General features: G+C 53.2%; 1 protein-coding gene across 1 annotated transcript in view; it reads right to left on the bottom strand.

The window, feature by feature from the left end:
• Positions 1–15,354, bottom strand: part of LOC139369020 (constitutive coactivator of PPAR-gamma-like protein 2) — an 87,709-nt gene that overhangs the window by 7,964 nt on the left and 64,391 nt on the right. Inside the window, exons 13-14 of the mRNA XM_071108601.1 lie at positions 9,475–9,742; positions 9,167–9,302 (exon numbers count right to left, since the gene is read on the bottom strand). Of these exons, the coding sequence (XP_070964702.1) occupies positions 9,167–9,302; positions 9,475–9,742 (404 nt within the window). The remainder of the gene's footprint in view (positions 1–9,166; positions 9,303–9,474; positions 9,743–15,354) is intronic.

The following is a 15,354-nucleotide window of genomic DNA, read 5'->3' on the forward strand; positions in this document are numbered from 1 at the left end:
AGAGACGGGGAGAGAGAGAGACGTGGAGAGAGACGGGGGGAGAGAGAGACGGGGAGAGCGAGAGAGACGGGGGAGAGAGAGACGGGGAGAGAGAGAGAGAGACGGGGAGAGAGAGAGAGAGAGACGGGGAGAGAGAGAGAGAGAGACGGGGAGAGAGCGAGAGAGAGACGGGGAGAGAGAGAGAGACGGAGAGAGAGAGAGAGAGAGAGAGAGAGACGGGGAGAGAGAGAGCGAGAGACGGGGAGAGAGAGAGACGGGGAGAGAGAGAGAGACGGGGAGAGAGAGAGAGATGGGGAGAGAGAGAGAGACAGGGAGAGAGAGAGAGAGAATGAGAGAGACGGGGAGAGACGGAGAGAGAGAGACGGGGAGAGAGAGAGAGAGAGAGACGGGGAGAGACAGAGAGACGGGGAGAGACAGAGAGAGACGGGGGAGAGAAAGAGACGGGGAGAGAGAGAGAGAGACGGGGAGAGAGAGAGAGAGAGAGACGGGGAGAGAGAGAGAGAGAGACGGGGAGAGAGAGAGAGAGACGGGGAGAGAGAGAGAGAGACGGGGAGAGAGAGAGCGAGAGACGGGGAGAGAGAGAGAGAGAGACGGGGAGAGAGAGAGAGATGGGGAGAGAGAGAGAGACCGGGAGAGACAGAGAGAGAGAGACGGGGAGAGACAGAGAGAGAGAGACGGGGAGAGACGGAGAGAGAGAGACGGGGAGAGAGAGAGAGAGAGAGACGGGGAGAGACAGAGAGAGAGAGACGGGGAGAGAGAGAGAGAGAGAGACGGGGAGAGACAGAGAGAGAGAGACGGGGAGAGACAGAGAGAGAGAGACGGGGAGAGACAGAGAGAGCGAGAGAGACGGGGAGAGAGAGAGAGACGGGGAGAGCGAGAGAGACGGGGAGAGCGAGAGAGACGGGGAGAGCGAGAGAGACGGGGAGAGCGAGAGAGACGGGGAGAGCGAGAGAGACGGGGAGAGCGAGAGAGACGGGGAGAGCGAGAGAGACGGGGAGAGCGAGAGAGACGGGGAAAGCGAGGGAGACGGGGAGAGCGAGAGAGACGGGGAGAGCGAGAGAGACGGGGAGAGCGAGAGAGACGTGGAGAGAGACGGGGAGAGAGAGAGACGTGGAGAGAGACGGGGGGAGAGAGAGACGGGGAGAGCGAGAGAGACGGGGGAGAGAGAGAGAGACGGGGAGAGAGAGAGAGAGACGGGGAGAAAGAGAGAGAGACGGGGAGAGAGAGAGACGGGGAAGGAGAGAGAGAGAGAGACGGGGAGAGTGAGAGAGAGAGACGGAGAGAGAGAGAGAGAGAGACGGGGAGAGAGAGAGCGAGAGACGGGGAGAGAGAGAGAGAGAGAGACGGGGAGAGAGAGAGAGACGGGGAGAGAGAGAGAGACGGGGAGAGAGAGAGAGACGGGGAGAGAGAGAGAGACGGGGAGAGAGAGAGAGAGAGAGAGAGACGGGGAGAGAGAGAGAGAGACGGGGAGAGAGAGAGAGAGAGAGAGAGACGGGGAGAGAGAGACGAGGAGAGAAAGAGAGAGAGAGACGGGGAGAGAGAGAGAGAGACGGGGAGAGAGAGAGAGACGGGGAGAGTGAGAGAGAGACGGGGAGAGAGAGAGAGACGGAGAGAGAGAGAGAGACGGGGAGAGAGAGAGAGACGGGGAGAGAGAAGGACGGGGAGAGAGAAGGACGGGGAGAGAGAAGGACGGGGAGAGAGAAGGACGGGGAGAGAGAAGGACGGGGAGAGAGAAGGACGGGGAGAGAGAAGGACGGGGAGAGAGAAGGACGGGGAGAGAGAAAGATGGGGAGAGAGAAGGACGGGGAGAGAGAAGGACGGGGAGAGAGAAAGACGGGGAGAGAGAGAAAGACGGGGAGAGAGAGACGGGAGAGGGAGAGAGAAGGACGGGGAGAGAGAAGGACGGGGAGAGAGAAGGACGGGGAGAGAGAAGGACGGGGAGAGAGAAGGACGGGGAGAGAGAGAAAGACGGGGAGAGAGAGAGAAAGACGGGGAGAGAGAGAAAGACGGGGAGAGAGAAAGACGGGGAGAGAGAGAAAGACGGGGAGAGAGAAGGACGGGGAGAGAGAAGGACGGGGAGAGAGAAGGACGGGGAGAGAGAAGGACGGGGAGAGAGAGAGAGACGGGGAGAGAGAGAGAGACGGGGAGAGAGAGAGAGACGGGGAGAGAGAGAGAGACGGGGAGAGAGAAAGACGGGGAGAGAAAGAGAGAGAGACGGGGAGAGAGAGAGAGATCAGAATAAAGGTTAAATTATATAGACGGGGAGAGGGAGAGAGAAGGACGGGGAGAGAGAAGGACGGGGAGAGAGAGAGAGACGGGGAGAGAGAGAGAGACGGGGAGAGAGAGAGAGAGATGGGGAGAGAGAAAGACGGGGAGAGAGAAGGACGGGGAGAGAGAAGGACGGGGAGAGAGAGAGAGACGGGGAGAGAGAGAGAGACGGGGAGAGAGAGAGAAGGACGGGGAGAGAGAAGGACGGGGAGAGAGAGAGAAGGACGGGGAGAGAGAGAGAAGGACGGGGAGAGAGAAGGACGGGGAGAGAGAAGGAGGGGGAGAGAGAAGGACGGGGAGAGAGAAGGACGGGGAGAGAGAGAGAGACGGGGAGAGAGAGAGACGGGGAGAGAGAGAGACGGGGAGAGAGAGAGAGACGGGGAGAGAGAGAGAGAGACGGGGAGAGAGAGAGAGAGAGACGGGGAGAGAGAGAGAGAGACGGGGAGAGAGAGAGAGAGAGAGAGACGGGGAGAGAGAGAGAGAGACGGGGAGAGAGAGAGAGAGAGACAGGGAGAGAGAGAGAGACGGGGAGAGAGAGAGAGACGGGGAGAGAGAGAGAGACGGGGAGAGAGCGAGACGGGGAGAGAGAAAGACGGGGAGAGAAAGAGAGAGAGACGGGGAGAGAGAGAGAGATCAGTAAAAGGTTAAATTATATAGACGGGGAGAGGGAGAGAGAAGGACGGGGAGAGAGAAGGACGGGGAGAGAGAGCGAGACGGGGAGAGAGAGAGAGACGGGGAGAGAGAGAGAGACGGGGAGAGAGAAAGAGAGATGGGGAGAGAGAAAGACGGGGAGAGAGAAGGACGGGGAGAGAGAAGGACGGGGAGAGAGAAGGACGGGGAGAGAGAGAGAGACGGGGAGAGAGAGAGAGACGGGGAGAGAGAGAGAGACGGGGAGAGAGAGAGAGACGGGGAGAGAGAGAGAGACGGGGAGAGAGAAAGACGGGGAGAGAAAGAGAGAGAGACGGGGAGAGAGAGAGAGATCAGAATAAAGGTTAAATTATATAGACGGGGAGAGGGAGAGAGAACGACGGGGAGAGAGAAGGACGGGGAGAGAGAGAGAGACAGGGAGAGAGAGAGAGACGGGGAGAGAGAGAGAGAGATGGGGAGAGAGAAAGACGGGGAGAGAGAAGGACGGGGAGAGAGAAGGACGGGGAGAGAGAGAGAGACGGGGAGAGAGAGAGAGACGGGGAGAGAGAGAGAAGGACGGGGAGAGAGAAGGACGGGGAGAGAGAGAGAAGGACGGGGAGAGAGAGAGAAGGACGGGGAGAGAGAGAGAAGGACGGGGAGAGAGAAGGACGGGGAGAGAGAAGGACGGGGAGAGAGAAGGACGGGGAGAGAGAAGGACGGGGAGAGAGAAGGACGGGGAGAGAGAGAGAGACGGGGAGAGAGAGAGACGGGGAGAGAGAGAGAGAGAGACGGGGAGAGAGAGAGAGAGACGGGGAGAGAGAGAGAGAGAGAGACAGGGAGAGAGAGAGAGACGGGGAGAGAGAGAGAGACGGGGAGAGAGAGAGAGACGGGGAGAGAGAGAGAAGGACGGGGAGAGAGAAGGACGGGGAGAGAGAGAGAAGGACGGGGAGAGAGAGAGAAGGACGGGGAGAGAGAGAGAAGGACGGGGAGAGAGAAGGACGGGGAGAGAGAAGGACGGGGAGAGAGAAGGACGGGGAGAGAGAAGGACGGGGAGAGAGAAGGACGGGGAGAGAGAGAGAGACGGGGAGAGAGAGAGACGGGGAGAGAGAGAGAGAGAGACGGGGAGAGAGAGAGAGAGACGGGGAGAGAGAGAGAGAGAGAGACAGGGAGAGAGAGAGAGACGGGGAGAGAGAGAGAGACGGGGAGAGAGAGAGAGACGGGGAGAGAGCGAGACGGGGAGAGAGAAAGACGGGGAGAGAAAGAGAGAGAGACGGGGAGAGAGAGAGAGATCAGTAAAAGGTTAAATTATATAGACGGGGAGAGGGAGAGAGAAGGACGGGGAGAGAGAAGGACGGGGAGAGAGAGCGAGACGGGGAGAGAGAGAGAGACGGGGACAGAGAGAGAGACGGGGAGAGAGAAAGAGAGATGGGGAGAGAGAAAGACGGGGAGAGAGAAGGACGGGGAGAGAGAAGGACGGGGAGAGAGAGAGAAGGACGGGGAGAGAGAGAGAAGGACGGGGAGAGAGAGAGAAGGACGGGGAGAGATAAGGACGGGGAGAGAGAAGGACGGGGAGAGAGAAGGACGGGGAGAGAGAAGGATGGGGAGAGAGAAGGACGGGGAGAGAGAAGGACGGGGAGAGAGAAGGACGGGGAGAGAGAAGGACGGGGAGAGAGAAGGACGGGGAGAGAGAAGGACGGGGAGAGAGAAGGACGGGGAGAGAGAAGGACGGGGAGAGAGAAGGACGGGGAGAGAGAGAGAGAGAGAGAGACGGGGAGAGAGAGAGAGAGAGACGGGGAGAGAGAGAGACAGAGACGGGGAGAGAGAGAGAGAGACGGGGAGAGAGAGAGAGAGACGGGGAGAGAGAGAGAGAGAGACAGGGAGAGAGAGAGAGAGAGACGGGGAGAGAGAGAGAGAGAGACGGGGAGAGAGAGAGAGAGAGAGACGGGGAGAGAGAGAGAGAGAGACGGGGAGAGAGAGAGAGACGGGGAGAGAGAGAGAGAGACGGGGAGAGAGAGAGAGAGACGGGGAGAGAGAGAGAGAGACGGGGAGAGAGAGAGCGAGACGGAGAGAGAGACGGGGAGAGAGAGAGAGAGAGACGGAGAGAGAGAGAGACGGAGAGAGACGGGGAGAGAGAAGGACGGGGAGAGAGAAGGACGGGGAGAGAGAAGGACGGGGAGAGAGAAGGACGGGGAGAGAGAGAGAGAGACGGGGAGAGAGAGAGAGAGACGGGGAGAGAGAGAGAGAGACGGGGAGAGAGAGAGAGAGACGGGGAGAGAGAGAGAGACGGGGAGAGAGAGAGAGACGGGGAGAGAGAGAGAGACGGGGAGAGAGAGACGGGGAGAGAGAGAGAGACGGGGAGAGAGAGAGACGGGGAGAGAGAGAGACGGGGAGAGAGAGAGACGGGGAGAGAGAAAGACGGGGAGAGAGAAAGACGGGGAGAGAGAAAGACGGGGAGAGAGAGAGAGAGACGGGGAGAGAGAGAGAGATCAGTAAAAGGTTAAATTATATAGACGGGGAGAGAGACGGGGAGAGGGAGAGAGAAGGACGGGGAGAGAGAAGGACGGGGAGAGAGAAGGACGGGGAGAGAGAGAAGGACGGGGAGAGAGAGAAGGACGGGGAGAGAGAGAAGGACGGGGAGAGAGAGAGAGACGGGGAGAGAGAGAGAGACGGGGAGAGAGAGAGAGACGGGGAGAGAGAGAGAGACGGGGAGAGAGAGAGATGGGGAGAGAGAAGGACGGAGAGAGAGAAGGGGAGAGAGAGAGATGGGGAGAGAGAAGGACGGGGAGAGAGAAGGACGGGGAGAGAGAAGGACGGGGAGAGAGAAGGACGGGGAGAGAGAAGGACGGGGAGAGAGAAGGACGGGGAGAGAGAAGGACGGGGAGAGAGAAGGACGGGGAGAGAGAAGGACGGGGAGAGAGAAGGACGGGGAGAGAGAAGGACGGGGAGAGAGAAGGACGGGGAGAGAGAAGGACGGGGAGAGAGAAGGACGGGGAGAGAGAAGGGCGGGGAGAGAGAAGGACGGGGAGAGAGAAGGACGGGGAGAGAGAAGGACGGGGAGAGAGAGAGAGACGGGGAGAGAGAGAGACGGGGAGAGAGAGAGAGAGAGACGGGGAGAGAGAGAGAGAGACGGGGAGAGAGAGAGAGAGAGAGACAGGGAGAGAGAGAGAGACGGGGAGAGAGAGAGAGACGGGGAGAGAGAGAGAGACGGGGAGAGAGCGAGACGGGGAGAGAGAAAGACGGGGAGAGAAAGAGAGAGAGACGGGGAGAGAGAGAGAGATCAGTAAAAGGTTAAATTATATAGACGGGGAGAGGGAGAGAGAAGGACGGGGAGAGAGAAGGACGGGGAGAGAGAGCGAGACGGGGAGAGAGAGAGAGACGGGGAAAGAGAGAGAGACGGGGAGAGAGAAAGAGAGATGGGGAGAGAGAAAGACGGGGAGAGAGAAGGACGGGGAGAGAGAAGGACGGGGAGAGAGAGAGAAGGACGGGGAGAGAGAGAGAAGGACGGGGAGAGATAAGGACGGGGAGAGAGAAGGACGGGGAGAGAGAAGGACGGGGAGAGAGAAGGATGGGGAGAGAGAAGGACGGGGAGAGAGAAGGACGGGGAGAGAGAAGGACGGGGAGAGAGAAGGACGGGGAGAGAGAAGGACGGGGAGAGAGAAGGACGGGGAGAGAGAAGGACGGGGAGAGAGAAGGACGGGGAGAGAGAAGGACGGGGAGAGAGAGAGAGAGAGAGAGACGGGGAGAGAGAGAGAGAGAGACGGGGAGAGAGAGAGACAGAGACGGGGAGAGAGAGAGAGAGACGGGGAGAGAGAGAGAGAGACGGGGAGAGAGAGAGAGAGAGACAGGGAGAGAGAGAGAGAGAGACGGGGAGAGAGAGAGAGAGAGACGGGGAGAGAGAGAGAGAGAGAGACGGGGAGAGAGAGAGAGAGAGACGGGGAGAGAGAGAGAGACGGGGAGAGAGAGAGAGAGACGGGGAGAGAGAGAGAGAGACGGGGAGAGAGAGAGAGAGACGGGGAGAGAGAGAGCGAGACGGAGAGAGAGACGGGGAGAGAGAGAGAGAGAGACGGAGAGAGAGAGAGACGGAGAGAGACGGGGAGAGAGAAGGACGGGGAGAGAGAAGGACGGGGAGAGAGAAGGACGGGGAGAGAGAAGGACGGGGAGAGAGAAGGACGGGGAGAGAGAGAGAGAGACGGGGAGAGAGAGAGAGAGACGGGGAGAGAGAGAGAGAGACGGGGAGAGAGAGAGAGAGACGGGGAGAGAGAGAGAGACGGGGAGAGAGAGAGAGACGGGGAGAGAGAGAGAGACGGGGAGAGAGAGACGGGGAGAGAGAGAGAGACGGGGAGAGAGAGAGACGGGGAGAGAGAGAGACGGGGAGAGAGAGAGACGGGGAGAGAGAAAGACGGGGAGAGAGAAAGACGGGGAGAGAGAAAGACGGGGAGAGAGAGAGAGAGACGGGGAGAGAGAGAGAGATCAGTAAAAGGTTAAATTATATATACGGGGAGAGAGACGGGGAGAGGGAGAGAGAAGGACGGGGAGAGAGAAGGACGGGGAGAGAGAAGGACGGGGAGAGAGAGAAGGACGGGGAGAGAGAGAAGGACGGGGAGAGAGAGAAGGACGGGGAGAGAGAGAGAGACGGGGAGAGAGAGAAAGACGGGGAGAGAGAGAGAGACGGGGAGAGAGAGAGAGACGGGGAGAGAGAGAGATGGGGAGAGAGAAGGACGGAGAGAGAGAAGGGGAGAGAGAGAGATGGGGAGAGAGAAGGACGGGGAGAGAGAAGGACGGGGAGAGAGAAGGACGGGGAGAGAGAAGGACGGGGAGAGAGAAGGACGGGGAGAGAGAAGGACGGGGAGAGAGAAGGACGGGGAGAGAGAAGGACGGGGAGAGAGAAGGACGGGGAGAGAGAAGGACGGGGAGAGAGAAGGACGGGGAGAGAGAAGGACGGGGAGAGAGAAGGGCGGGGAGAGAGAAGGACGGGGAGAGAGAAGGACGGGGAGAGAGAAGGACGGGGAGAGAGAGAGAGACGGGGAGAGAGAGAGACGGGGAGAGAGACAGAGAGACGGGGAGAGAGAGAGAGACGGGGAGAGAGAGAGAGACGGGGAGAGAGAGAGATGGGGAGAGAGAAGGACGGGGAGAGAGAAGGACGGGGAGAGAGAAGGACGGGGAGAGAGAAGGACGGGGAGAGAGAAGGACGGGGAGAGAGAAGGACGGGGAGAGAGAAGGACGGGGAGAGAGAAGGACGGGGAGAGAGAAGGACGGGGAGAGAGAAGGACGGGGAGAGAGAAGGACGGGGAGAGAGAAGGACGGGGAGAGAGAGAGAGACGGGGAGAGATAGAGATGGGGAGAGAAAGACGGGGAGCGAGAAAGACGGGGAGAGAGAGAGAGATCAGTAAAAGGTTATATTATATAGACGGGGAGAGAGACGGGGAGAGGGAGAGAGACGGGGAGAGAGACGGGGAGAGGGAGAGAGACGGGGAGAGAGACGGGGAGAGAGACGGGGAGAGAGACGGGGAGAGATCAGTAAAAGGTTATATTATATAGACAGGGAGAGATCAGTAAAAGGTTATATTATATAGACAGGGAGAGATCAGTAAAAGGTTATATTATATAGACAGGGACAGATCAGTAAAAGGTTATATTATATAGACAGGGAGAGATCAGTAAAAGGTTATATTATATAGACAGGGAGAGATCAGTAAAAGGTTATATTATATAGACAGGGAGAGATCAGTAAAAGGTTATATTATTTAGACAGGGAGAGATCAGTAAAAGGTTATATTATATAGACAGGGAGAGATCAGTAAAAGGTTATATTATATAGACAGGGAGAGATCAGTAAAAGGTTATATTATATAGACAGGGAGAGATCAGTAAAAGGTTATATTATATAGACAGGGAGAGATCAGTAAAAGGTTATTTTATATAGACAGGGAGAGATCAGTAAAAGGTTATATTATATAGACAGGGAGAGATCAGTAAAAGGTTATATTATATAGACAGGGAGAGATCAGTAAAAGGTTATATTATATAGACAGGGAGAGATCAGTAAAAGGTTATTTTATATAGACAGGGAGAGATTAGTAAAAGGTTATATTATATAGACAGGGAGAGATCAGTAAAAGGTTATATTATATAGACAGGGAGAGATCAGTAAAAGGTTATATTATATAGACAGGGAGAGATCAGTAAAAGGTTATATTATATAGACAGGGAGAGATCAGTAAAAGGTTATATTATATAAACAGCTTAATTTAAAGAGCAGCCAGAGTCTCACCCTCTCCCTGCTCCGACCGACACCACCTGCATGTTGAGCCCCCCTCTGCCACGCAGTGGTTTGTTCCCGGACCACTGGCCCACCACCATGCCGGCTATCTCCAACTTCCCTCCCTGAGGGGGGATCGACTGCAGACCTGGGGAGACAGACCGGATGAGAATGTTTTTCATAACTGTTGAAAATGGTATAGTTGGAACACCTATCAGCACAATGATGATCTGGGTGTTTCTAATCTGTCAAACAAACACCAAGGCATGTCTATATATGTGTCTGCGTGTCTACTGTGTATGCGTTTGTTAGTTGTTTACCTGGGAAGCCTCTGGGTCGATGCTGGGCTGGGTGGTGGTGAGGATGATGAGGGTGGTGGTGAGGATCATTTGGGTGGTGGTGAGGATGATGAGGGTGGTAGTGGGGGGGCATGTTACCCATGGGCCGGGGGGGGTAGAGGGGGGGTGGGGGGTAGAAGGGGGGAGGGCGGAGGAAGGAAAGAGGGGGGAGAGGGGGAGGAGGACGAGTAAAGTTGATGCCGTCTAGAATGGCCTGACGCATCTTCTCCACACGAGACACCAGCTCCTCCTGAAGGAGAGGACAAGGAGAGAGATATACACGTTGAGACCCTTCAGGATGGAGAGGAGAGAGATACACGTTGAGACCCCCAGGATGGAGAGGAGAGAGAGATATACACGTTGAGACCCCCAGGATGGAGAGAGAGAGATATACACATTGAGACCCCCAGGATGGAGAGGAGAGAGAGAGAGATACACACGTTGAGACCCCCAGGATGGAGAGGAGAGAGATACACGTTGAGACCCCCAGGATGGAGAGGAGAGAGAGAGAGATATACACGTTGAGACCCCCAGGATGGAGAGGAGAGAGAGAGAGATATACACGTTGAGACCCCCAGGATGGAGAGGAGAGAGAGAGAGATACACGTTGAGACCCCCAGGATGGAGAGGAGAGAGATACACGTTGAGACCCCCAGGATGGAGAGGAGAGGAGAGAGAGATATACACATTGAGACCCCCAGGATGGAGAGGAGAGAGAGATATACACGTTGAGACCCCCAGGCTGGAGAGGAGAGAGATACGTTGAGACCCCCAGGATGGAGAGGAGAGAGAGATATACACGTTGAAACTCCCAGGATGGAGAGGAGAGAGAGATATACACATTGAGACCCCCAGGATGGAGAGGAGAGAGAGAGATACACACGTTGAGACCCCCAGGATGGAGAGGAGAGAGAGAGATACACGTTGAGACCCCCAGGATGGAGAGGGGAGAGAGAGAGATACACGTTGAGACCCCCAGGATGGAGAGGAGAGAGAGATATACACGTTGAGACCCCCAGGATGGAGAGGAGAGAGATACACGTTGAGACCCCCAGGATGGAGAGGAGAGATACACGTTGAGACCCCCAGGATGGAGAGGAGAGAGAGATATACACGTTGAGACCCCCAGGATGGAGAGGAGAGAGAGATACACTTTGAGACCCCGAGGATGGAGAGAGAGAGATATACACGTTGAGACCCCCAGGATGGAGAGGAGAGATACACGTTGAGACCCCCAGGATGGAGAGGAGAGATACACGTTGAGACCCACAGGATGGAGAGGAGAGAGATACACATTGAGACCCCCAGGATGGAGAGGAGAGAGATGTATACACGTTGAGACCCCCAGGATGGAGAGGAGAGAGATGTATACACGTTGAGACCCCCAGGATGGAGAGGAGAGAGAGATACACGTTGAGACCCCGAGGATGGAGAGGAGAGAGAGATATACACGTTGAGACCCCCAGGATGGAGAGGAGAGAGATACACGTTGAGACCCCCAGGATGGAGAGGAGAGATATACACGTTGAGACCCCCAGGATGGAGGGGAGAGAGAGATATACACGTTGAGACCCCCAGGATGGAGAGGAGAGAGATATACACGTTGAGACCCCCAGGATGGAGGGGAGAGAGAGATATACACGTTGAGACCCCCAGGATGGAGAGGAGAGAGATATACACGTTGAGACCCCCAGGATGGAGGGGAGAGAGAGATATACATGTTGAGACCCCCAGGATGGAGAGGAGAGAGAGATATACACGTTGAGACCCCCAGGAATTCGCAACTTCCGGCGCCGACAGAGATGGCCGCCTCGCTTCGCGTTACGAGGAAACTATGCAGTATTTTGTTTTTTTACGTGTTATTTCTTACATTGGTACCCCAGGTAATCTTAGGTTTCATTACATACAGTCGGGAGGAACCACTGAATATAAGAGCAACGTCAACTCACCATCACTACGACCAGGAATATGACTATCCCGGAGCGGATCCTGTGTTTTGCCCACCACCCAGGACAATGGAATGGATCCTTGCCGGCGAACCAAAACAACGACGTCGTAAAAGAGGCAAACGAAGCGGTCTTCTGGTCAGGCTCCGGAGACGGGCACATCACACACCGCTCCCAAGCATACTACTCGCCAATGTCCAGTCTCTTGACAACGAGGTTGAAGAAATCCGAGCAAGGGTAGCGTTCCAGAGAGACTGCAACGTTCTTTGTTTCACGGAAACATGGCTCACTCGAGAGACGCTATCGGAGTCAGTACAGCCAGCTGGTTTCTTCACGCATCGCGCCGACAGAAACAAACATCTTTCTGGTAAGAAGAGGGGCGGAGGCGTATGCCTTATGGTTAACAAGACGTGGTGTGGTCACAACAACATACAGGAACTCAAGTCCTTCTGTTCACCTGACTTAGAATTCCTCACAATCAAATGTCGACCGCATTATCTACCAAGAGAATTCTCTTCGATTATAATCACAGCCCCCCAAGCAGACACATTGACGGCCCTGAATGAACTTAATTTGACTCTATGTGAACTGGAAACCACATATCCTGAGGCTGCATTCATTGTAGCTGGGGATTTTAACAAGCTAATCTGAAAACAAGACTCTCAAAATTCTATCAGCATATCGATTGTGCTACCAGGGCTAGTAAAACCCTGGATCATTGTTATTCTAACTTCCGCGACGCATATAAGGCCCTTCCCCGCCCTCCCTTCGGAGAAGCTGACCACGACTACATTTTGTTGCTCCCTGCCTATAGACAGAGACTAAAACAGGAAGCTCCCGCGCTCAGGTCTGTTCAACGCTGGTCCGACCAATCTGATTCCACGCTTCAAAGATTGCTTCGATCACATGGACTGGGATATGTTCCGCATTGCGTCCAACAACAACATTGACGAATACGCTGATTCGGTGAGCGAGTTTATTAGCAAGTGCATTGGCGATGTAGTACCCACAGCAACTATTAAAGCATTCCCAAACCAGAAACCGTGGATTAATTGCAGCATTTGCGCGAAACTGAAAGCGGGAACCACTGCTTTTAATCAGGGCAAGGTGACCGGAAACATGCCTGAGCACAAACAGTGTAGCTATTCCCTCCGCAAGGCAATCAAACAAGCTAAGCGTCAGTATAGAGACAAAGTAGAGTCGCAATTCAACGGCTCAAACACAAGAGGTATGTGGCAGGGTCTACAGTCAATCACGGATTACAAAAAGAAAACCAGCCCCATCGCGGACCAGGATGTCTTGCTCCCAGACAGACTAAACAACTTCTTTGCTCGCTTTGAGGACAATACAGTGCCTCTGACACGGCCAGCTACCAAAACCTGCGGACTCTCCTTCACTGCAGCCGACGTGAGTAAAACATTTAACTTGTTTGCGACAGGGGGCAGCATTTTCACTTTGGATGAATAGCGTACCCAGAGTGAACTGCCTCCTACTCAGTCCCAGATGCTAATATATGCATATTATTATTAGTATTGGATAGAAAACACTCAGTTTCTAGAACTGTTTGAATGAAGTCTGTGAGTATAACAGAACTCATATGGCAGGCAAAAACCTGAGAAAAAATCCAACTGGAAGTGGGAAATCTGAGGTTTGTAGTTTTTGAACTCACCCCTATCGAATACACAGTGGGATATGGGTTATTTTGCACTTCCTAAGGCTTCCACTAGATGTCAACTGTCTTTAGAATGTTGTTTCAGGCTGCTCATGTGAAGGGGGGCCGGATGGGAGCTGTTTGACTAATTGGTCTGCCTACAGCCTCATTCTCAGTCACGCGCTTTCACTTGAGAGTTAGTTCGCGGTCCATTGCTTTTCTACAAACAATGGAATTCTCCGGTTGGAACATTATTGAACTTTTATGATAAAAACATCCTAAAGATTGATTCTATACTTAGTTTGACAAGTTTCTTCGACCTGTAATATAACTTTTTGAACGTTTTGTCCGAATGGACCAGATCGCGCTTTTGGATTTGCCCTAACAAAAGAAGCTATTGGACATAAATTATGGACATTATCAAACAAAACAAGCATTTATTGTGGAACTGCAATTCCTGGGAGTGCATTCTGATGAAGATCATCAAAGGTAAGTGAATATTTATAATGCTATTTATGAATAATGTTGACTACCCAACATGGCGGATATTTTTCTGGCTGGGTGGGCTCTGAGCGCCGTTCTCAGATTATGCTTGTTCCATAAAGTAAAAAAAAAAAACATCTGACACAGCGGTTGCATTAAGGAGAAATTTAGATCAAGTTCCCATGTATAATAGTTTAATTTTCATCAACATTTATAATGAGTATTTCTGTGAATTCATGTGGCTCTCTGCAATATCACGGCATGTTTTGGAACTACTGAACATAACACGCCAATGTAAAACAAGATTTTTCAACATAAATATGAACTTTACCGAACAAAACATACATGTATTGTGTAACATAAAGTCCTATGAGTGTCGTCTGATGAAGATCATCAAAGGTTAGTGATGAATTTTATCTCCATTTGTGCTTTTTGTGACTCCTCTCTTTGGCTGGAAAAATGGCTGGGTTTTTCTGTGAGTTGGTGGTGACCTAACATAATAGTTTGTGGAGCTTTCACTGTAAAGCATTTTTGAAATCAGACACTGTAGCTGGATTAAAGATAATTGTATCTTTAAAATGGTGCCTAATACTTGTATGTTTGAGAAATTTGATTTATGAGATTTCTGTTGATTTGTATTTGGCACCCTGCAATTCCATTGGCTGTTGGCGAGGGGTTCCGCTAGCGGAACGGGGTTCCCGTCTGCAGGCCCAGACAGCATCCCCAGCCGCGTCCACAGAGCATGCGCAGACCAGCTGGCCGGTGTGTTTACGGACATATTCAATCAACCCTTATCCCAGTCTGCAGTTCCCACATGCTTCAAGAGGGCCACCATTGTTCCTGTTCCCAAGAAAGCTAAGGTAACTGAGCTAAACGACTACCGCCCCGTAGCACTCACTTCTGTCATCATGAAGTGCTTAGAGAGACAGGTAGGACTAAACAGGTAGGATTAAACCCTACGCTGCTCACTATACAACAGGTAGGACTAAACCCTACGCTGCTCACTATACAACAGGTAGGACTAAACCCCACGCTGCTCACTATACAACAGGTAGGACTAAACCCTACGCTGCTCACTATACAACAGGTAGGACTAAACCCTACGCTGCTCACTATACAACAGGTAGGACTAAACCCTACGCTGCTCACTATACAACAGGTAGGTCTAATCCTGGATGCTGATTGGTTAAGACCGTGTTCCAGACAGTGTCTATTCCACAAGTTACCCCAGAATAAGGCTATGACACTGAAATGCCTATTTACTCTGTTCCATCTCACAGCGCAATTCACTGTCATCAGCCCAGCCAGGCAATTGATGAACTTGATCTCCACTTAAAAAAAGCATCTAGATATTATCTCCCCTTGCTTATAGCTACAATTTGTTTTTCATAAATGGAGATTTGTATAACTCTTGCAGTCTGTCTATCTGACATTTGCAACACTGTTTCAATATTGAAATTCGATCTCCACTGTTCCATAGTTAAAGGGTCCGTGCTATCCGGGATAATTGGTACATCCCTACACCACTGAAGTTGACATTTAAAATGGTTAAGGTTTGGGTTATGGTTAGAACAAGGGTAAGGACATCCCAAGGATCCCAGATAGCACTGACCATAGTTAATGAACGTTTTAAGCGAGACAGACAGGTTTTTCAGCCAGTCGATATCATGAATCAGCGTGAGAATAATTTTTATGGATACAGTGTTTTTGGAAAGTATTCAGACCGCTTCACTTCTTCCACATTTTGTTACATTGCAGCCTTACTGTAAAATGGCTTTAATA

Source organism: Oncorhynchus clarkii, chromosome 16 (genome assembly GCF_045791955.1).
Source record: "Oncorhynchus clarkii lewisi isolate Uvic-CL-2024 chromosome 16, UVic_Ocla_1.0, whole genome shotgun sequence".
Classification (NCBI taxonomy): domain Eukaryota; kingdom Metazoa; phylum Chordata; class Actinopteri; order Salmoniformes; family Salmonidae; genus Oncorhynchus; species Oncorhynchus clarkii.